The following is a 23551-nucleotide window of genomic DNA, read 5'->3' as shown; positions in this document are numbered from 1 at the left end:
AATGGCTAAAAGCCTGGGTCCCAATAAACAGACATGCGCTTGAGGACCAGTGCGGCCACTTACTAGCTGCGTGACTTTGGGCAGGTTACTGTCTCTAAGTCGAGTGGATGATGGCCATCGTGCTGGTGCAGCCTCCTGGACGCCCCTCTGGCTGAACTGTGGGAAGATGGCGTTGTCACAGTGGAAGATGGCCAGGGCAGCTGAGGCCATGGAAGGTCACTCGGGCTCGGGCCAGTGCTATTTACTGTTATGGAGGTATTTCAATACCTTTATCACCAGTTTGGTGTACTGGTGCACACCAGTTACACCAGTTGAATATCATTGTAATGCCAGATCCACCGCGGGTTTGAACTTCTTGCTGGTTTTGATTTCTTCTGGCATCTTCTGCCACCATCCCCACCATTCTGATTGGGCACTCAGGAAAAGGAGGGAGGAGTTCTGCATTGATCTTAACAGCCTCAGTGCATAGAACAGGGCTTGTTGTTCTGTTCAGTGGCAGTTTCCACTGGGTCTGGGACTTATGTTGGCAAGCACTTCCTGGGAAGTGTTCCACAGGACTTGTCAGGGAGCGGGACTGTTGGCTTACAGGGGTCCAGCATTTCAGGAGCTGTGGCCCCTCTGCCCCAGTGCTGCAGTCCAGTGGGGGCTTTGGTGCTCAGCTGTCTTTTTAATTTGCCTGGTGAGACAATCAAGGATGTCCCTTGCCCCGGAGCTCCTCCTCGCCACTGGAAACAATCAGAACGTGTGTCTGGCTGCTGCCTCGCCTGCCTCCAGGATTCTGGCCTTTGACTGTAGCCACTGAAGGCTGTCTTCCAGGCCTGAGATGCTCATTTAGGGTTTTAATAATAGAATTGGACCCCAGTGTTGCTCACTGCCCGGGGCTATCCATGTCTATTACTGGTGGCTCCAGTGAAATCGCGACTTTTACTACACCTTATCTTTCTGCTTCCAGCATATTTTTCTGCTTCCTGAGAGACTTAGAAGAATCAGGGCTGTTTATCACTAGGTTCTGGAAGCAGGACCTCTTGGTTCCCAGAAGCCCTGGGGTTTATCTTAATTAGGCGCCATCTGCTACCTAATATACACGTCTGCCCTGGTCATCCAGCCTGATACTATTCCATGAACCTCGGCTGTGCCCAGCTTTGCAGGCTGCTTATGGCTGTGGCTGGCTCTGTGAGCCCTAGAGGCTCATCCAAGGGGGTGATTCTGATGGGGGGAGGACAGAGGCCCTTTTGTGGTCTAGTCAAGATCAAAGATAACTCCCTCTCTCACTGTCTTTCCTGCAGGCTGTTCTTAGGTCTCACTATCTCCGGGCTTGGAGCAGAGGGAGGAGCTCAAAAACCAGACCCTCTGCCCTGAGGCGTCCTCTGTTGGCCGGAAGAATCCTGCGCCTCCTGTGATAAGGCAGTCATTGGCGGGGTCTGCCCCAAGCACTTAGCAAGGTCTAGACCTACCCCCCACCCCCCAGTTTCCCTGCAGCCCCCGACACAGAGTGAAAATCAGACCCAGCACTTCTCTTCTGGCCCCAACTGTTGCACATTTTAAGAACCACCTCTGTCTTCCCACTTTTTTCTCCATCCTGGATTATCTTTCTGCAACTACTACCCTGCCCTACACTGCCCAGAACCATTACCCATTCGGACTCTGAGCCGAGTCCTCAAAATGACAAAGGTCAGAAGGTCAGGCCCCACATGGCCCTTCATCCCCTTTTCCAGCCCTCATAAGCCGTCCAACCCTCCTGCACACACCTCCAGGCTCCTGTCCCTATGATGGTTCCTGTGGCTTGCTTCACGGAGTGCTTGCTCACGCTGGGATTCTTCTCGGAGCCAGGCAATCAGTTGCTCACACAGACAGCTGCTCACCCTTTCTGGATCTTCCTGAGGGACAAGTTCTCAGTGTCCCCACCCTCCCTTCATAGGGAGCCAGGCTCGTCCGCAAAGGAGGAGGCTGACTCATCAAGGAGTGAGAGTTCTCCGCGGGAAGTGGTGACAAAGGGGCTGCAGAGGCTCCTGCAAGGGTGGAGGATCCACTGGGGCACTGCAGGGGGAGGTCACTTCATCCTGGAGTCCCTTGCACAGCATCCCAGTGACAGAGAGCTCAGTACTTCCGCTCGCAGTCCCATAGCTGGAGAATCTTGCTAGTGCACACACTTCAGCTCCTTGCTCTCTAGCTGGTCACTGTCTCAGATCCGACCTTCCCACGTCACCCGGGGTGGGCCTTCCCTCCCACGCAGGCAGGACTACCTCCCCCTTTAGCCCCTGAGCTTTCTTCCTCTGCATTTGGGTCCACAACAGTGAACCCAAAACCCCACCTCTTCTCCCACTGGCGGAGCTGCTTGGCAGCACAGCAGGATGCGATCATTGAGGGAGGAGGGGGGGCTGAGCTGAGGGGGTTGGGAGGCAGGAACAAAAGGAAATTTGGCTGAAAGCAAAAGCAAAGGGAGCACTGGGCAGGCTGCCACCACCGCTCCTCCCTGGGAGAGCTTGCAGTGCCCCCTGCTGGTGGAAGGAGAGCTTGCGCGCAGGTTAAATTGGCTCCTCTCTCCTTCCGCAAACCCTGCCCCTGGCAGCTGACCCCTGGTGCATGACTCAGAGTAGAGGATCACAGGGAGCAGATGGGTCATCTTGTCCAGTGGTTTCCAAACGTGTGGCATTAGAGGTAGGGTTGCTGCAGACAATTGTGCATTTTGCCCATCTGACAAAGGCCTCTGGCCTGAGGAGCCAGTGGGGGCTGAAAAACAGGCTACATGCTGCCGAGCAAGGCAAGGACCCCAGTGTGGGTCTGGGCCAGCCCCCAGGAAGGGCCGTCTTTTTGAAATTCATTCTAGAGACAGTGCTCTTCTCTAATTGAACAAATGTACCATACGGACTAGCAGCGGCCCTATCACAGGGCAATCTTATTAAACCAAGCTTCTTGAGCTGAAGGAGACTTTGAAAACCACCTACAAGATGGGGGAACTGAGGGCCATGAAAGGGAGGGACTTACCCGAAGTCAGACAGCTAATGCCAGGATGGAGCTTAGAAGCCGGATGCCTTCGCTCTCAAAGCCATGTTCCTTGCATCCCACTGAGCTGGTTTTCATCCCAGGCCCCTTCCCTTCTTACCTGGCTCCTCTGACCAGGCCCCACCCTGGCTCCTCTGACCTGCCACCCTCGTTCCCTCAACTTTCTCTGCAACCCAGCTACTCTGCAGTCTTCCTCTCCTTGCTGGAATCATGGCACAGTGTTTGCCCGAAAGAGGGGCTGGTGAGAATTCTGGCTCAGTCCGCATAATTCCCCACCAGTCCCTCACTCGTGGGGATGGGAGCAGTCATGTAGGACAGAGTGGTGAGGAACTAGAAGGGTCCACTGGACGACATGGTGAAGTATATGACAGGGGGCTGTGCCTGGAGCTGGCGGCTCAGCTACTGTGCAGACGGGGCCTGCTTCGCAGGTGCAGCCTGCTGGGGTGTCTGTGCCACGCCATAAGGCACATGGGCGGCCACTGTGCCCATCTCCTGAGCCCCAGCCACATGGAACATCTGGTCGTCGAAGAAGATGTGTGGGCGGATCTTCTCAAGGAGGGGGCCCTTGGGCGCTCCTGCAAGGAACAGGGCTTCGTCTGTCTCCAGGCCCCAGCTGCGCAGGGTCTTGAGAGCCCGGGCCCCAGAACTGGCCGCGCTGCGTGCCGTCACCAAGTAGGTGCGGATTGGACACTCCAGCCGCAGGCCCTTGGAGTAGAACTTCTTCTGCAGCCTACCCAGTGCCTCTAGAAAGCCCTTCAAGGGGCCCTACAAGAAGGCAAGGGAACACTGTGAGCTCGTCCGTCTCCCAAACATTTGCCCCCTCCCCCCTCCAGCTGGGCTCCTTCCTAAAGCACGAGTGTCTTGTTTGGGACAGGAAAGCTTCTCGGGATCCCCAAATCTCCCACTTCTCCTATGCCTGCTAGGGCCACTGTGTGCATCAAGGGGACTGTAGGTACCTATACTGGTCTGGTCTCCACACTGCTGTGATTGGGGATGTCTGTGTCAGAATAACCATACCAGAGCAACTGTTACTCTGTATGTCCATCCATGTGCCCACCAGGTACATGGGTGTCTGTCCTGCAGCTGTGTAAGTGTGGCCTTCTGTGCTCATCAGCAGGGAGGATATTAAAAATACTTAGTAACTATGGCATGGGCACCCTCCAGTCAGAATGGACTCCAGCTGCAAATAACTGGGACAGACAGACCAATGGGTACCTGCTGAATATCGACCCTACCCATTGGGCACAGGTGGCTCAGGGTGTCGTGTTCCAGCTCTCTAGGGTCAGGGAAAGGATTTACTCTCTACTGTGCCTAGAACAACAAAGCTTAATGAGGATGTGTGAATAAAGAACCAGATGCTGATGAAGAGGGAAATCTCAACAGCAGCTGGAGATGAGGGCCTGTGGGCTTCTAATCTAGGAGACCCCTCACTGGCTGGGTGAGCCAGTGAAACAGGGGTCACTGGCAAGCAGTGTTCTCCTGGGACTCTGCCTACCACTTAGTGGTAAAACTGTCCTGCCCTGGATTCCCGGGGATTTCAGAGGAATCCCAAAAGAATGCAAGTTGGATGACTATCCGGGGGCCACAACTACAGAAAGCCTGCTGAGCTCTGGAGAAAGAGGTTCTGGGGTTATTGAGTAACGAGATTTTTGTTAAAAGCTCAAATAGGAGCTCCCAGGGGGTCTGAGAATCCCAACACCTCTAACCCCAGGGGGTTTTCACAGGCTCCAGGGCACAGTCTCGGGGAGACTCCAAGCCATGGGAGGGCCCCTGAGCCTCCCGGCCAAGGGATAGATGGCAGGAGGTGGGAGGGCCGGTGTGGCCCAAAGCAGGTAGGCTGCTGCAGACCCCACCCTCGTCTGGATCTCCTGCCCCCTGAGGAGCCGTCCAGCGTTTCCTTTTCTCCAGTGAGGTAAATGGGAGCTTCCTGAGGACCTGGGAGACTACTCAGAGGGGTGAGGGAATTTCAGAGAAGGAACAAAGGCTCCAGAGAGAAGATGGCAGCTCTGGGGAGAGGGTGAGGCCTTTGAAGAGAGGAGGGAAGCTTCGGAGAGGGCAGGGGAACTTAGAGAATGGGGGCTTCAAAAGGGGGGTGGGATTGCACTGAGGTAGATGGGGTTAATTGAGGGGAGCCAGGGGTCAGGTGAGAGGGATGAGGGCTGGAGGCCTGGTTGAGGGGACCCAGTTGGATTCTGGGCTGAGCTTGGGGTTTGGTTCTGGGCTCAAAGTTCCAGCCAAGGGCAAGTTCTGGGGACCCTCCTTGCCCCTCTCAGGGGTTCTGGGGAGTGTGTGGAGCACCTGAGCCAAAGGTTTGTTCTCGTGGGCCTTCTCATGCTCGAAGAACCTGTCCAGCCCATGGGCCTTGACGATGCGCTCCGACTCATCGGAGAAGAGCACAGCATCCCCATCGAAGGCCACGCGCAGCTGACTCTGGGATACAGCCACGTCCCTGCTGGGGCTGAAGATGGTGGCGGCTGCAATTCCTGGGCAGAGAGAGGCAAGCGTTGTCTGCTTTCATCTAGGCAATGGGGGGGAAGGGTGCCCTGACACCTGCCTCAGCTGCCTGGGGCCAGGAGACCACTATCTCAGGCTTTTCATGTCCCACTGGCCTCACCCAGGACTCAGAGCAAGGCTAATGAGGGCTCATTTTCAGAATATTTAAAAACTGGCCAATAAAAATGGACAGTGGCTTTTGCTCTGAGTAGGACTTTGAGGGCGCTGGCCCAGGTCAGGGTTTCCTTTTAGTTGCTGCTGTGTGGGAAGGTCTGGGGTGGGGGCAGCAGGAAACAGGGGTCATTCAGAGAACGCAGGGAAGCAGCTGTTTATCAATCAGTAGGGAGAAATTTCAGTTCTTTAATATCTAGTAAGGTCATGCTGGTATGGACCAGCTAAATGTCAGTCCTGACCAGAAGGAAGGGCCCCCCAGGTCACTTTTGTCCTTCTAGGAGCTACTTACAGGCACCTGATGTTGACTCGCTAGGGGCTGGGAAGGAGCCCTAACCTGGGTTTGGCCTCAGTTACCCTCTCCTGTTGATTCTGGCAAAGTCTCTCACCTTCTCTGGACCAAGGTGGAGTTAAGGGTGTCTGAGCTCTGTCTGGAGCTGAGATTCCAGGCTGAAGCCTATAGGCACCCCCAGTCCACTGCCACAGTGACCACCAGGTATGCCCCACTCAGGCCTCCTTAAAGCAACATGGGCGACCATCAAGGGCAGTCCCAATGCTATGTGACTGTGTACATAGAATCTCTGTAAGCCTGGGCTTCTCCAGGGGTCAGGGATGCCTGTGGGAGCCCTGGCCCCAGACCAGAGCAGCACTGGACAGCAGAGAGCCAGCGCTAAGAGGCTGGAGGCCTGGGGATCTGTTCTCTAGCTGCCATCTCTCCAAAGGCTGCTTCAGCCCTGCTCTTGGGAATCTAGGCTCACAGAGGTTGGACTAGGGCAGAGCTCTGCGAGGAGAGAGCAGCGCCAGGCTCCCTTCAGCAGCCTGAGGATGCTCTAAGTAGGACCAGGTCCTGGGCATCAGGCCAGGCACCTTCTCAGCACCTGCAACACTGGAGCCAAGATGAACCAGGACCACCCGACTCTGGGCAGGGCCTCCCTCCTGACCATCCCCTGCTTGCTAGCCTGAGCTCAAATTACAGACATATAGAGACACACATGCAGGCCAGTGCCAAGGCCCCAACCAGAGGGTGTGACATCTGCCTAGGGAAATCACTTCCGGTTTCTGGTTAAAGAAAGCCTCTTGGAGCCCAAAGCAGCTCAAAAGAGTGAGGCATCAGTGGGAAAGAGGCCAGGCTTCTAGGCAGGAGACAGCATGAAAGAAGAGGAAAGTGGATATATTGTTGGTTGATAGAGAAACCCACCAGTAGTGTTCAGCCTGAGGAGCCGTCTCAGGCAGGAGGACAGTCCTTCCTCCCCTGTGGGCCCGTTTTCTTCCACGAGCAAGAGGGATATGCACCCTGTCAGGAGGGTCGAGACTGTGGATGCCACCCCAAACTGCCACTTGAGAGAGACACATGGACTCTGGGAAATTCTCTTCGTCAGTACCTGCAGCTGTGTCTCCTAACTTCACCTCGGCACGGCCAGGCCAGCTGCTGCAATGCCAGCCATTTCCCAGACCGCAGTGCTCAGGATGTTCTAGATACTGACCTTCTTCCCCACTGGCCCTGCGAGGGGCGGAGGCTGCTCATGGTCACACAGGAATCAGAACTACTGACCCGGAGGGTTCTTAGAAGAGAGTACAGGTCATAGGAATTAAGGAAGGTACTTCCTTTCCAGTTACCATGGTAACCCTTAGCACCTGCTCAGAGCTTTAGGACCAAGCCCCGCACCCCCCGAAACCCCTCTGTCAGACTCCCCCATATTCTCCCTTCCCAGTTTGACTCACCTTCATCAATGGCTTCCCGCACTTTTTCCGCATCAGCTGACAGGTAGAGGTTGGTGTGATAGGCCTTGAGGTAGCAGATGGGGCTATTCCCACCTGTCATGCAGAACCGCTCAATGAACAGGTCTGGGGAGGAGGTAGAAAACACCCAGGTGATGCCCGAGTCAACCCTCAGGGCCTCAGAGTGGTCCCTTGGTGTCCAGTGGGTGCCATATTGGTTCTGAGTGGTGGTGGGGCAGCAGAGGGATTCTCTGAATGATTTTACATCACCATTCCTCTCTCTGAGCCCCTCCATCCTTCATTCATGTAACATGGATGGGCAACCAGGAGTGACTGCCTGGCTCAGGGTAATATCTTCTTGCCAGGTAGTCACAGTACTACAAAAGGTGGGTCCCCAGCCAAGCCTGGCCCTCCTGGCCATAGCTGATTGGATAGGGGCAGACACCTGACCCAAGCTGGGCCAATCAGATCCTCTCCAAGCCTGGGCTGATAGTGACTCCCTGCCCCTGTGTGCGGAGGCTGTAAAAGATTTGGTGGTTGGTTAAGAGGCTGTCTGAGCCCACTGAGTTATTCCATCGCTACCCTAGCCCCCATGAGGGACAATCCACAATGGAAGGGCTAATGCCTGGTGCAGCAGGAGCCCTTGAAGGCCATGCTCCAGTACTGTAGATGGTGTCTCCTGTTTACTAGGTGCTTATGTCCTAGGGCACTTAAATATTTTGAAGATCATCGCTCCCAGCGATTTGAAGTTAGGATTTTAAAAATGCCATCGAAGTTCTGTTGGTTGCTTAAAACAAGAACTTGTAAACTTATAAAGCTAGCTCTGGAGGATCTATTACTTCCAATCAAGAGTTTGGACTAAGACACAAAGTCCCTTCTCTCTGACAACTGCACCTACTTCACCTAGCAGCCTGTGAGGCCTGTGAGCCCCACTGCAAACAGAGAAACTGAGGCACGGAGGCAGCAAGTGCCCTGCCCAATGCATAGGTAGGGTGGCCTGTGCAGTGGTGTACCGGAGCTGGCTTGTACCAGCTTGCGAGAGCCTAATGTTAAGCATTCAGGGATTTTTTTTTTTTTTTTTTGAGCCAGTTAGATTGTTCAACTGTTGACAACTTGAAATCAGTCATGGTGGGAATATTTATGCCCTAAGATGGCAATCAGAGTTTTTGTTTGTTTGTTTGTTTTGTTTTCTTAAAGACCCAGCTTACCAGCATACCCCTGGGCTCAGGTTCCAGTTGGTATCACCTCCCTCCTGCAGAAGTGTGGCCCTATCCCCAAGCCTTTAGTAAGGGTGTCCCATGGCCAAGCCCCTGATGCTCACCGTAGTGGTTGATACTGTTGATGAGACGGACGCCCACTTGAGCGTGGTTGTTGGTCACGAGGACAATGTCAAAGATGTCCTCACTATCGGGGTACAGCTCCCGCAGCCGCCTGTTCACAGCCTCCAGAGCCTGGATGGGAGAGAGGACCCTCTTGCTCAGAGCCCCGGGGACTGATATCTGGAGTTGGTAGCCAGGGCTGGGGAGGAGGGGGGTCAGCTGGGATCTAATGGTGGGAGAGTGGGAGAGGGGAGGTCAGGGACTGGCCAGGGGTGAGAACAGTGGACTTGGACTGTCTCATCCTAACCTCACATCATGCTGGTTGATGGCTGCACAGGGGCGCCTCACTAAAAGGATGAGTGGAGGCTAAAATCCAGTCCATTTCCACTCACCAAGCTAGTTACCTGGAGCGGGGCTGCATTAGCGCAGAGGATGGGGAGGCTTCTTCCCACAATGGCTCTGTCCCCTTGCCAAGCCAAGTTCCCGTGGGCTGGCATCTGCCCGGGGGTGGTGGGGAGGGGGGTGGCTTTCCTTACTCAAACACCTAGGAGTGCTTTTTCTGATCCCCACAAAAGCACTACATGGCACCCACCTTCACGAAGGGGAAGGCCGGTCCGGGACTGAAAGGCTCGTTCTCATGTTCCAGCTGGTAGCGCACATACTCCTCCACGCCCTGCTCCGTGTAGATGCGCTGCTCCTCGTCCATGCGGAACAAGGCTCGGGAGGACACAGCAATGGTGACGGCATTCTGAGGCTTGGGCTGTGCAGGTGCAGGAGGAGGGCTGTTACTCACACTCCCTGAGGCAGGTCGCACATGCCAGCTTCCCTGGGTACTGGGGACAGGGAGAAGACCCAGGCCCCGTCTCTGCCCTAAGAAGCCTCTGCCTTGGGCGGGGGCAGACCTGGGTCAGGACCCCCTCCATGCGGGACCCAGCCAGGAACTGAGGGAGATGGTGGCTCCCCACCAAGGAGCATGATCTGGTGGGAGGGATATGCCCTCGGGCAGTCTGCAATCTAGTCAGCTATCTGGACACAACGGAAAAATGAATACAGTGTATGTAGCCAGAGTATTGATGCCCAAGATGGTCTCCTGATGGGTTCCATTACCAAATGAGAGCTATATGCCCCTTAGGAAGAAATGGTGCCCAGAAACGTAGCAGTTCCATAAGAAAATTTATCTCCAGCCCGGATCTTTCTCCCGAGCTCCAGACTTCTACATCTAACTGCCCAGTTGACCAACAGACACTCAAACTCAACGTGCCCAAAGCTGAATTCCCACCACCCCTTGCACCTCCAAACCTGATCCCCCACCCACCTCCTCATCTCATTCTCAGCACCATCATGGACTCAACACTAAGGTCAGAGCTGAGATGTCAACCTCAGCTCCTCCCTGTTCCTCAATTCCCCCTCCCCCACCAATCAATCAATCAATCAATCAATTAATCAATCACCAAAACCCGTCAACTGTATAGAATCCATCTACTTCTTTGCGTCTTCCCTGCCAAAGTCGAGCCCATCACCATCTCCCACCCCAGGTCATCCATATTGTTGTCAGGGGATGTTTCTCAAGTTCACATCTGATGATGCCCCTCCCCCTTTCAGTGGTACCCACTCTTCTTAAGTTCTGTTCCATAGCCTTGAGTATGGAGTAGAAAGCCCTTTGAGACAGACCCCTATCTCTCTCCACTGTCACCTTCCTGTTATCCCACTTTGTTCAGTGTGACCTTTCTCATGTCCGAACATACCCTTCTGTCTGTCTCTGAGCCTTTGCATGTGATGTCCCCTCTGCCTGATCTGCTCTTTCCTTGACTCCATCTAGCTAACTTCTTTTTTAGTGTTTATTTATTTTTGAGAGAGAGAGAGAGAGAGAGAGAGAACATGAGAGGGGGAGGGGCAGAGAGAGGGAGACACAGAATCCAAAGCAGGCTCCAGGCTCCAAGCTGTCAGCACAGAGCCCGACGCACAAACCAAGCGATCATGACCTCAGCCAAAGTCAAATGCTTAACCTACTGAACCACCCAAGCGCCCCTCCATGTGGCCAATTTCTACCCAGCCTGCAGATCTCAAACTGCATGTTGCCTGCAGGAAGTCACTCCTTGCTCCTAGTCCTGGGCTTGCTACCCCTCCCATAGATTTCCTTTTTTAATAAAATTTAGTGCAGCCTTCATTTAACGATTTCCATTTCTAGACAGATCTGGGGAGGAAGCAGGAACCATGCTTAAATTCTGAGGGAGCAAGAACCAGGACTATCTTGTTTATTTACTGTATCTAGAGTGCTTAAAACTGTGCCTAGCACACAGCAGGTGCTCGGTAAATTTGCAATGCTCAAGTAATCTGTTTCAACGAGAAACAGTATTTGCCACGACAAACTTAATGCGAACTGGACATTCCAGCGCAGTACCTCGATCTGCTCAGATTGCTTGACATATGGTAGGTGCTCAGAGAATACTTTTTTGGTTGATGCAAATTTTACAACCATTAACTGGTCCTTTGTGCCAGGACCCTGGGCTCTGCCTGGGAGTGGCCCTGGTAGTGACTTGGCTCCTACCCTCAGAGTCACGGGCTAGTAGGGAAGAAAAGCAGGTAAACAGAGACACAAGAGGGGGTTAGAATGAGTAATAGAACACAGGTGAAAGCAGAGTTTTGATGACAGGGGTTCACAGTAGGCTGCCACAGGAGAGGAGGTATTTGCATGGAGCCCGGAAGGAGGAGTCAGGTGAAGGGAGGCATAGGAGGTGAACACGTGCACAGTGCATTCACAAAGGTGAGCAGAGACCAGGGCAGGTGTGGGTGGAGATGAGCCCAGAAGACGGGGCAGGTGCTAGAAGGCCTCTGTCGGGGCCTGGGAGGGCCTCAGAGCTCCCTCACCACCTGCAATGGAATGGGGAAAGGGGCGCCACCACAGACAGCAGCTGGACCCTTTATAATCCGCGGGGAGGATTAGAATGTGGGTGCTTGCCTGTGGGTGCACACGCACCCAGAGTCCCAGCACATCTGTGTGGCCTGAGCATTCCTGGAACTGTGATTCCCACTTTATAGATGAGGAAACACAGGTGCAAGGTGAGAGTAACACTCATAAATGGGCCTCAAATTCTGACCTGCTGCTGCCAGCACTGTGGGCCATGTGCTCAACCCCATTGCTTCCCTCTGGAGTCAAGCCTGGGTCCCAATCAGTTGACAACATTGAGCGATTACCATGTGACAGGCACCGTGCTGGAGACATGGCAGGAAACAATACAGGCATGATCCTCGCTCCCATGGAGCTTATGATCTACCCCCAAGGCAGAGATCTGTGCCATCCTTTAGAACAGCATTGTCCAGTAGAACTTTCTGTGATAATAGACACGTTCAGTGCTGTCTGTGTGGATACGTGTGGCTACGGAGCAACTTGAAATGTGACTAGTGAGACTGGGGAACTGGATTTTTAATTGCATTGAATTTTAATCAATGTAAATCTCAGTGGCTATGAATGGCTAGTGGCTAATGGAGCTCTAAACCTCAAAGTAGTAACAGAAGACCAAAGAGTTCCCCAAGCTCATGTGGTAAACCTCAGTTTGCATTTGACTTTTACCCCAACCAAGATGGTGTCTGTGGCCAGCAGGGCCAGGGAAAGGCAGTGACAAGACAGGTGCCTCTTCTCTGGGACTCAACCCAAGTGCCTCTCCCAGTTGCCAAGCACCCCCTGATCATGGGTTGTGTACCTCCCAATCTCCTTGGCAACTGTGAGCTTTCAAGGAAAAAAGGTAAAGTTAAAAGACCAACAGGAAAGCGGTGATAGAGGCCTGGCCAGGGATGGTGAGGGTGGGATCGGGGGAGTGGGGAGACCACTCTTACAAACCCAGGAAACCTGCTGGGCTTCAGGACAGGGCCTGAGCTTGCTCCACCCCCTGGGCTTCCTGCCCCCAGGGACAGGCCCATCACCCCTTCAAGGACAGACAGCCAGCTGCCCTCTCAGCCCCTTCAGGCAGGTTCCCAAGTCAGCCGCTCCAAACCAGGCAGCCAGCCAAGGTCTCGCTCCTCACTTGCTGTCCCACAGTCCCTGCCAGACTACTGCATTCTGGGTCCCCTCTGGCTGAGCTATTCAGACCCCATCCCATCCCAGGAAAAACATCCCAGTTGCCTTTCTTCTCTTATAAATGGGGGAGTAGACTCAGAGAGGGGCAGAGTATTACTCTAGGTCACACAGCAAAGTCAAGGCAGAGGCAGGTATGGAAGATCCCAAGTCTCTGGTCTCTAACTTGGCCTCTGTCCACACAGCAGCACCTCCCCCCATAAACCCCTCCTTGATTGCTCCCAGATGACCCCAACCCCTTCCATGTCAGCCACTTCCTTGGGACCCTTGGCCCACACAGACTTCCCCTTACAGATTTGAGAGAAATGATGAGGGAACATCATGCCCTAAGGTGGAGGTTCCTAAGGGCAGGGCTCTCTTTCTCCTCAGAATGGAGGTCCCCAGGGCAGGACCCTTCTGCCAGCCCCATCTGCTTTGACACTGTACAAGTGGGATAGGTTCTTAGGGCCCAGAGGGCATGAACTGCTGTGAGAGATACAGAGAGAGTGGCCTCTCCAGGCTTTAGGCAGAGCTGAAGGGACAGGTGAAGGGCTGACCAGAGCTGGGGAGAAGCCAAGCACTTGGAGAGGCCCCTGGACCCGGTTGCAGAGGAAGGCCACCCCTTCACGTGTTGTCAGGCATACCTGGGAACAGTTCCTCCAGAATGCAGAAGGAAGTCCAGATTCCAGACCGGGAATTGGGTCAGAGCAACCCTTCTCCCAGACCAGGGATTCAGCCCGAGAACACTGGGCTCCAGGGAGCCACAGTCCTGCCAGTTCTCTCTGCCTTCCACGGGCGCTGGGGGGCCGGTGAGGGGGGGATAATGCAGGAAAGGCGGCCTCGCCCAGCCTGCCAGAGGAGCTCTCATTTAGACTGACAAGATTCTGCCTGTTGGGCCCAAGAGAGGAACGTAGCCAAAAGCTGTTATTTCTAAAAAGTCATGCTGGGAGACGAGCTGCTGGAAGAGAGAGTGACAAGCTAGGTCTGGACTGAGGAGTTCTCTGACCCCATGAGGTGAGGGGCTCCTATGGGCTTTCAGGGCTTAAATATTTCACTCAAGCCCCCGGGAATGAGAATAAGCTCTAATGGGGCCCAGGAGGCCTAAAGCCCCCAAAATAGCCTTTAGGAGGGGAGGCTGCTACAGGAAGGAGCGGGGGGCTGGGAGGCCGCCAGGTCCTGGCCTCCCAGAGGACCATGAGGCATCAGGGGTCATGACTGACAACTGGACCTGAGCTCCCTGGTTCCACGGAGGAGATACATTGGTGAGCTCCACACACGACCCCAGTCCCAGTCTCCATCCCCTGGGCCATGCCATGACATTAGTCAAACTTCCTCTTCAGGCAGGGACCAGCCTCCTCACTGGTCTGCCTGCTGCCAGACTCACCCTCTCCCAGCCGTCTCCCACACAGCCCCAGAATGATCTTGCTAAAATGAAATGGGACCAAGTTAATCCCTTGCTGAAAAATCCTGCAATAGCACCCTAATCGTTGTCATACTTTTTAAAAAGAAGATTAAACTTTTATTTCAATGAACTCCTGGGCAGAACCCCAATATGTAAATCAGATATTACTGTAGCTTATGAGTATAAATTTATTTTACTAATTTACTATTTGATTCAAATGTATTACATGCACATGATATATTATAATGTCAACCAATGGGAACGGCACAGTTGTATAGGTGATAAATTTGAAACTGGGGGTTAGGCTGCCAATGCAGACTTACGCTTCATCATCTAGTTATTTGTTTCTGTGTTTGTTGGTTTTTGCACAGTATTGAGAAAGTCCTCAGTCACACCAATAAGCAGTTGCAAATGGTAAAAAAAAAAAAAAAAATTGTATTGTTTTAAACTACAAGTCTCAAGATACTCAGCAATAGTAATTGCCAGCAATTTCAAGATAATCTTCTATTAAGCAGTTCACAGGGAAAGCTTTATTCTGAATTTTGCTAAAAAAGAAAAAAAAAAAAGAACCTGTAGCATAAGTTAATATGTTGGTGGTATCCAAGGTGCTAAGACGTCCACATAACACATTTGAGGGAACTGAGCTTTATTACACATTTTAATTGTTTAAAAGGAAGTTGGAAGGAAAATGAAAATAAATTTGATCTGCATATAAGCAGACCCCCAGAAACATGGGGCCCCAATGGAACCTAGTTTTAAAACCCCTAACCCACTGAATACCCAGGCTCCTTAATATGGCACTCAAGGCCCCATGTGGGTCTCTGGCATCGCTCTGATGTATCTCCCAAAGATCCTGCATTCTCCCACTCAAAGACATCCCCAAGCCTTTTGCCCGTCCTGTTTTCCTGTCTGCCTGGGAACTGCTGTCTACTCAGGCTTTAAGGTGAGCTCAGATACCACCTCTACAAAGCCTTCCTTCGTGGGCCGTCACTTGCTCCCCTATGCTCCCTCTCCCCCCATCCCAGGCACCTTGTAGGGTCTTTTATCTGAGCTCTCACTATGTCCAGGGTCTCCCTCAGTGCACTGTGAGCTCCTGAGGCAGAGACTCAACCCAGTTCATCTCTCAATCCCCACTGCTGAGCTGGGAGGGCCTAGAGGTGCTGCAGGAAATGACTGTTGACAGGGTGGGCCTCCTGGGGAAGGCCGGAGGGAAGCAGCAGGATGCTTTAAGGTCAGGCAGGTGCTGTTTAGAGGATGCCTCTGGGCCAACCTCCGTTCAGTCCCCTTTCCAAGCTGTGAGATCTGGGAAGCAGGGATGAGCAACGCCAAGGCGAATCTGTCCTATGGGGAGAGGAGCTCTCTCCTCTGTGTGAGTATCAGAGGGCTGGGACCACCATGGGGGGCACGGGGATGTTGGTGACTACTGCGATGGGAGCAGAGTCCGGAGCTGTGCGGCGGAGTCCAGCGTCGGGAGCCCTGAACACAGAGCGAAGATCCCAGTGCAGCTTAGGACGCGGGCAGCGCAGCACCCTGAGCCCAGGGCGCAGGGCCTTGAGCCAGAGTCCGAACGCAGGCGCTCGGGTCCGGGGCCCGGTGCCCAGATCGCAGGGACCTGAGCGCACAGCGAGGAGCCGGGTTTCCAGTGTCAGGTTACCCGAGCCCGGGGCGCTTCCGTAGGCGCCGCAGACCCGTTTTGCCAACAAGTGCTGCTGTCCGCGCGCCCCTGGCCGCCCTCTGTCTAAGGAGCTGGGCCCTGATGACAGCATGGGGGAGGGGGTCCTGGCGTGGAACCCGAGCGCCGGTTAAAACAACAACATCAACACCCGCGCGGAGCTCCCAAAATAAACGTGAGCCAGCGCCAACTGCCCGGCGCATTCTGGTGCTGAGGAGCCGCCTCCCCTCCCGGAGGGCCGCCACGGGCCCCTCTCTAGGGGGCTTACGACCCTCCCCCGGTGACCCTTCCCCAGCCCTCCTCCGTACCCAGGCCCTGATGTTACCGATTTGGGTTTCTTCTTGGGCGCGAGGTTGTCGTAGAAAGTCTTGGTTTCCTCCCATCGCGGGGCCGCCGCGGTCTCTGCCCCTGGCCTGGGCTCGCGGGGCTCGCGGGGGTCCCCGAGTTCCATGATCCGGCTGCGACCCGGCCGGCGGGAGCAGGCGGCGGCGGGGACGCGGCGCTGGCGGGGCTGGGCTGCAGCAGGGAGGCGCGTCCCGGGCGTGAGAAGGGGGCGGGCCGCGGCGGGGAGTGTGCGCGCGCTAGCCCGCGGGGAGGCGGGGGGCCGGAGGGAGGGTGGCTAAATTCGCCCTCCTCGCTGCCCTCGCGTTGCTCTTTGCGGGATGTGTACTGGGTGGCAGCGGAGTCCAGGAATGAATGGCGGCGGGGAGGGGGCTCTAGGGAGGGTTTGGCCTCTGGGACTCCCAGGGGGAGGGGCCCTAAAGCTGGGCTTGCGGGCTGCTGCGGATTCCGGATTTCGGGGATCGTGTTCTTCACTGGTGCTCAAGGGCACCCAGAAAGGAGAGGCCTCACAACTTTTTTCCCAGGATGGTGATCCCCAAAGAAGAAAATGAAAAGCTAGATTCCACCCCACCCCCGTCCACCCTGCCAAAAGCTAACCCGCCTCTTTCCCCTCTGGTGCCAGGGCCCTGGGGATCCGATTGGCGTCCCCTTCTCCCAGACCCTAGTCTATTCTGAGGAGGGAGAGGGGGTGGTGGTGGATGGACAGCTCCGTCCAGGAGCAGGACTCTGCTCCTAGCCGGGCACACAATAGAGGGCCCAGCTGGGCAGCTATTCTCAACCAAGGCGAAAGGGTCTTTAAAGTCCCTGGTAAGACCAGGTCCCCTCAGCCTGGCGGGGGACTCAGGCACGGGAGACACCCGGGGACTCTGAACCCAAGTTCTTTCTGGCCCCTTGAGGGCCAGCAGAGGGCGCGGGTTCACAGGTTCCACCTGCAGAGCTTGAGGTGGTTAGTCACAGGCTATGGAGTGACCGAAAGGAGGAAGAGTAGAAAAGGAGTTTGGGAACCAAAGACGATTGGACCACCACCCTGGAGTTCCAGGGCACTGTCTTCCCTTGGTGCAGAGCCTAGGGTGCAGCCACTTGTGCCACCTATCCCAAGGCACAGGTCAGGAAGCAGACAAGGGGCATCTCTGTGTGAGCCTAGAAGTCAGCACAGGTGTGTGGGAGCAGGAGGAGAACACACTGGCTTAGCCTGGAGGGTGTCTGGCTGGAAGGGGGCACAAAATAAAAGGATATTCCCAGGTCCTGGGGGGAACCAACCAAACCTGTGTGGGAGGAAGGGGAAAATAATCAAAGCTTTTAGGATTGGGGTAAGTACTTTAGACTGCCCTTCTCCAGACTTGATAGATTGTTTCCACGGATGGCCCCAAACTCTCTCCAGTCTGACTGCCCTTTGGCAGTGTGGCTTTGACACAGAGACCTAGATGAGCCTTAGCAAGCTGCAGCTGTGTGCCACATAAAGCTAAATGGGGTTAGAAACTCTAAGCAGAATGAGCCGATCAGCAGATAAAGATGGGGAAAGATGTGCAGAGGGCAGCAGGGACCCCATGAAAGAGAAACCATGCTACCCTGATAGGGAGCTGCCACTGGTCCAGATGGTTTCCCAAGCCCCAAATGAGGCCAGACGATACTGTCCATCTCTCAGTCTCCATGAGATGCTCCACACCCCATCAACAAATGCCCCTCAAAAGTTGGCGGCTATTGATTTTGTCTAGCAACCTTTCCCACCTTCTTCTTCTACAGTTGACACTTGTAAGACATGGGTACGAAGTACATGAGTTCACCTAAATGCAGATTTTTTTCAATAAATATAGAGAGAGTAGTGTAAATGTGTTTTCTTTATGATTCTTTAAAGCCATGTTTCTCTAGCTTACTCTACTGTAAGAATACTGTAACGCATATAACATACAAAATATGTGTTATTTGACTGTTTATGTTATTGAGGTTTCCAGCCAACAGTAGGCTATTAGTAGTTAAGTTTTGGAGGAGTCAAAATTTATACGTGTATTGTCGAATGCTTGTTGGTAGAGGGTGGTCAGTGCCTTTAAGCCCCGCATTGTTCAAGGGTCAATTGTACTAATGGGCCCTACCTCCCTGCCTCCTCGGTCACAGGAGTAAGCATGTGAGCTAGACCTGACCAATTGGAAAACCCTATTTCCCTGGACACAGTGATTGAACAAAGAATGGGCATGCGACCACAGCTGCGCCACTCTCCTGCATTCTTATTATATAGGGTTGCTGGGAATTTGGCTTTTTCTTCTCTGGGATTATTAATTTGGGACAATGTGAGCTAGGAACCCATCTTTCCCCGTGGCAGGTTAAAGCACATGAGAGGAGCCCATCTGGAGTGGACAGTGAGGTCACAGAGACAGAAAGCAGAAGCAGAGAGGGAGAGAGGCTGCAACATGGAGCCTCTGGATCCATCAGTGCTGGAATTCCCAGTTACAGGAGCCAACAAGCCTCCCTTTACACCTGAGCTTGTTTGAATTGGCTTTTGTTCCCCCCAAACCAAAAGCCTCAACTAATCCAGTCCTCTTACTCATACTGACACGAGTAGGCCTCTAAGGATTCTGTCTGACTCCGGCTTCAGTTCCTTTAAGAACTTTCCCTAGATCCCTCTTTGGAAGGGTTGGAACTCAATCCTAGATTCTTCTTTCCACCCTTTTTGACTTCTGGCCATCGTCTCTGTCTTCTTTGTCACACCTTGACCACTGGCTTCATGCAGGGATTCCCTGGCTCTCTGCATTCCTGCACTTTGGCCAGCACTTCCCCTCAGGGTCCAGCTCTTCTGCAGATGAATAAACTGGGAACACACCCCTTTGCACGTAAATCCAGGATCCCTGCACTTGAACTGCTCTCCTGAGCAGCCTTAACCCAGCATGCCTGGTCCTGTTGGCTGGTCTTTAGCGAGACCTGGGGCAAGAAGCCACCTACTCCATGAAGCCCCCCTTCACCCTTCTCCTGACCCCACGACCCCCCCCACACACACACACAGAAAGCACAATAAACAGTAACCTTGACGTTAGAAGACCTGAGTTCACGTTGCAGCCTTACCATTCCCTGAACTTTCATTTCCTTGCCTTTTAAAAAAAAAAAACAAAAGGAAACTTAAACATGTGCTTGGCTCAGCTGACCCGGAATCAAACAGAAAGCTGTTTAGTAACTATGATGGACTGTGTCCACATGAGGGGTCAACTGTTTGAGGCTTGGGAGGGCTTCACTGAGAGAGACATCATTGAGACAGGGAATGGGTGGCCCAGGCAGAGGCAATGGCTTGTGTACAACCACAGAAACATGAGAGAGGCCTTAAGGAAAATGGAGGACAATACAGGATGACTCAAATGCAGGGGGAAGGAGGGGGGTGGGGGAAAAACAGCCTTCAGAGGTCAGCAGGTGGCAGGCAGATCATGCCGGGCCTTGAGGGACTTTTAAGGAGCTTATCACACTGAGAAAAGAGGGGAGATTTTGAAGAATTGACATGGTCCAGACTTGCACTTTAGGGAAAACATTCTGGTTTCTTAGGGACAGCTGGATGGCACAGCGGGTAAGCCTGAAAGCAGGAGGTAGATCAACTTGGGTCAGAGGTGATGAAGGCCAGAGGGGGAAGTTCTTAAGAGATGGGAACCCAGGACTTGTGCACCCCAAGGTAGGCAGGGACTAAAACTCCCCATCCCCCCAGTGAGGCTTCAGCTGGGAATAGCAGCCCCAAGTTCTCAGGCTCCTGAGTCACCTTCTGGGTTCATGGCTGCCCTGAGGCCAGGTCAACCTCCTTCCTCTGTCCTAATTGCTTCCTGCCAAGGAAGCTGGCCCCCTCCAAGCGTCCTTGAGAAAATCCTTGTTAATGCAATTGAGCGTTTCAGGACAAAGCAGGCACCTCCAGCTGCCACTGCCCCCAACTACCTGCAACAACAAACAGTGCCTCTCTGGCCATTACAGGGCAGGGGAAGGAGGACGAGAGGGAAAATTCTAAGAAAAACACGTCAACACTAACTGCATCCCAGGGAGGTCTCAGGGCCTGGGCTGAGCTCCTGTGGATGGTGGAGCAGGTTACACACTACACAACATCCTTGACCAGCAGGGCAGGTGAGACAGAAATCCAGGATTTGTTCCACTTGCCAAGCTGTGTACCATGGCATGACAAGGCTGTATTTGTTCAGAAGAAGGGGTATACTTTTCTCATTAGGCCAAAGGTGCCATCCACTGGCCCAGCTGTATACTTAGGAGGCTGTTTACACTCAGAAGGGGTGGCTTTTCCTAATTTGCTCAAAAGGGCACCATATGGCCTAATTATAATCTTGGCTCTTGGCTTTTCTCTTCACTCCCCACTATCCACTCATTTGGGCTCTGCGCTGCTTTCCATTGGACAGAGGGAGAAACAAAGTCCATTGTTGGCTGCCATTAGCTCCCTTCTGGGGAAACTGCTCTGCTCACAGGCCCACATATCAGTACCTGGTCTGGCTATTGATGAATGGACCAAGGCCTCCCTCTGTAAGCCAAGCTGAGCCAATCAGACCCTTTTGCTTGAAAACTGGAACTAAAGAGATGCAGAGTATTGTCAGCTATTGGTGAGTCTTGATACAGTGTTGGGGCTGCAGCCACTTTTGCAGGGAAACCAAGGAAATCTGAAGAGAAACCGAGGAAAAGAACACAGATACAAATATTGCCAAGAGGAAGAGAGCCTGTGAGGCCCAGAGAGGAGAAGGGAGACACCTTGTGGCCAGTTCTTTTGAGGCCCAGCCATTCTTGATTTTTCATCTTCAGGGTCCCTTGTAATCTGCTCCTCCTTTCTTTGAACTAACTCCAGTGGGTCTCTGTTCCACATAAGCAGAGTCGTTGCTAGAATAAGGACCTCAGCCCCAAGGGAGTCGTTGAGGCACCCCCAACGATGAGCTCCCCACCCCCCTCCCCGGGGCCTCTTCTCCCCTGTCCCTAACCCCAACCCTATCTTAGCTTAGGGAAGAATAAGAGACCTCAGCATGGTCACACCTTTTATTCACCGTCAGTGAAAAAACACACCATACAGCACAGGGTTGAATAGTGAGGACAGTCACTGCGGGCACAGTCGGGAGCAGCACATGTGGAGAGGACAGGGAGCCACACTAGAAAATGATTTGGGATGCCCCCCTCTGCCACCCAGCTCCCCTATTTCCCCAGGTCTCCACATGCCCACAGCCTCCACAAAGCAGGAAGGGCCATACACCTTGGGAGGCCTGGTCCTGCCCCACCTTCTGGCAAAGGTAAAAGAAAACCTTGAAAATTTCAGAAAGAAAATTCCACGTTTTTCTGAGACTTTTCAATTGCAGAATTTGACTTTTTTTTCCCGAAAATGATAAATAAAATACATAAGAAATATATTCTTGCTTCCACAGTGATCTCTAAAGTCAGAACAAAACCTCACCCAGGGTGGATCTTCAGGAAAATGTGTTGATTTTGTAAATTTTTGTGTAAAAACATTTACAGTGTCAGCTTACTACCCTGTGTAGAAACACCACATTATTCTCTCATTCTTTCTCTTTCCTTTCTCTTCCCTCCCCTCCTTCTCTCTCTCTCTCTCTCTCTCTCTCTCTCTCTCTCTCTCTCTGCAGCATGATGAAATTCTACCTCTAGAAATTGTCAGGAAAAGATTCAGTGCCTTAGCTTATGGGCTTCCTTTTTCTTAACTTTTGATTTGAAGGTAAGTTATATAATCCTGATTATAGCTCAAAGGACTGGAGTGGCCATGTGAAGTAGACCTTGCTGATGATTTTTAGAGATAAGAAATAAGGGGCTCATCAATCAGCCCCAAAGGATGAACGAGGACAGAATGCAGTTAGAAGGTAGATTCTGAAACCTTGTAAATCAGACTTGCTGCAAAAAGAGACAAAACTTCAAAAGGAGAGTTTGAATATACTCTATGTATTGTTTTCACTGTCTATATATTTTTGTGTCTCTACAAGTCATACTTCAATCTCCACTAACCTTGAGCTTTATGGCAAGTCCCTCATACTGGCACAGGGATTGGAGGCCTGCCTCTCTTCTCAGGGCAGGGTCAGTGCTCTACCACAGGAACTCCTGAGCATGCAGCCTGTAGGACATCCAGGAGCATGTAGGAGCAAGACGTGGCCTGCCTGGGCTCCTCCTATCAGCAAGATGGTGTTCCCAGTTCCCAGCCTGGTTTTATGTGTTCACATCACTGGGCTATCTGACAATGTTTGGCCAGACTGGCAAATATCACCCACAGGATACGTTGAGAAGCTTGGAGTGATCAAACATGCTCTCACGGGTAGGACTTACCCACCAACTGGAGAAAGACAAAAACAGTTCTCGTAAGGAGGAATAGGATAGTAAAGACAGTGCAAAGAAAGTGCAGGGTGCTTCCAGGGATCTGAGTCAGGGGCTTCCCAGGACAGCATTGACCTGTTAACAGAGCTGCCCAGAAGCAGACAACAAGATACTTAAAAATGTCAGGAGTTCAACCAAGCTCCTACTTATTTTTGGAAGACCACCACCTCAGAAACTTCTTAGCAGGAAGCATGTACAAGACCAAAACTAACTTAGCCTGCCCTACAGGCAACTTCATATGACTCAGATGCAGACAGAGGAGGAGGGAGAGACTCTGAGGGAAGAAACCCTCTTAGAGCCTTGGGTTCGAGCCTTAGCACTGTGACACTCCCTGACCGTGTGCTCTTGCACAAGGGATTCCCCCCCTTTCTGTGTCTCACTTCCCAAGTCTGGAGAAAGAGAATGAAAATCTCTATTTCCTAGGCTGGAGAATAGAAAGAGATGGAGTAGATGGCAAGCCTTTGAAAGTCACGAAGTTTTGCGATCGTGAGTTAGGTTAGATTCAATATTTGGGGGATGGGAACCCCAGTTTGTAAAAAGCCTTCCACTGGAAGTCTCAGCTAAGCCAGGCTGTTGAATATCTATGCATCTTCCGTGCTGAGTGGTAGCACAAGATACACCTAACGACCAGCTCCTCAGAGCAATGGAACATTCCTTGAGGCATTATTGGATAAAAACTTGCTGGTTACTGCCTGAGGATGTGAATTCCCAGCCTTACCACAGGGCTGGTCATAGGCAGAAGACAGAAAGAGTGTGGCAGCTAAGTGGCCTTGCTACCTCCAAGGGCAGCAAGAAGGAAGGTCCAATAGAGTTTGGGACCAAAGGTCAGCATCCTCAAGCAACCTGCAAAGAAGGGAGGACAGGTGAGCACTCAGAAGAGGCATGCCGCATCTCTTTCCTGGAGATACAATCCCGTACTCCTGACTCGGCAATCACTCCCTGCTCCTACCCTGGGCTGACAGCACCTGTATACGAGATTGTTGTCACCAACAGCTTAAGAGGAAATCTGTCACTGCATATCAAAGCTAATTTCTGATCACAAGTACAGTAGAAAATAA

At 52.9% G+C, this 23551-nt stretch overlaps 1 protein-coding gene across 1 annotated transcript; it reads right to left on the bottom strand.

Moving 5' to 3' along the window:
• Positions 1-2478: 2478 nt before the first annotated feature.
• Positions 2479-16288, bottom strand: NT5C1A (5'-nucleotidase, cytosolic IA). Its single transcript, XM_047872216.1, has 6 exons — positions 16156-16288; positions 9298-9465; positions 8708-8837; positions 7390-7512; positions 5302-5486; positions 2479-3768 (listed from the first exon to the last, which is right to left on the bottom strand). The coding sequence occupies exons 1-6, from the start codon at positions 16279-16281 to the stop codon at positions 3403-3405; spliced, it is 1098 nt and encodes a 365-aa protein (XP_047728172.1). The 5' UTR covers positions 16282-16288; the 3' UTR covers positions 2479-3402.
• Between the last annotated feature and the right edge of the window lie 7263 nt (positions 16289-23551).

The sequence above is a fragment of the Prionailurus viverrinus genome, chromosome C1 (assembly GCF_022837055.1).
Source record: "Prionailurus viverrinus isolate Anna chromosome C1, UM_Priviv_1.0, whole genome shotgun sequence".
NCBI lineage: Eukaryota > Metazoa > Chordata > Mammalia > Carnivora > Felidae > Prionailurus > Prionailurus viverrinus.
The sequence above is the reverse complement of the archived record's forward strand: the minus strand, read 5'-3'. Positions and strand labels throughout refer to the sequence as shown.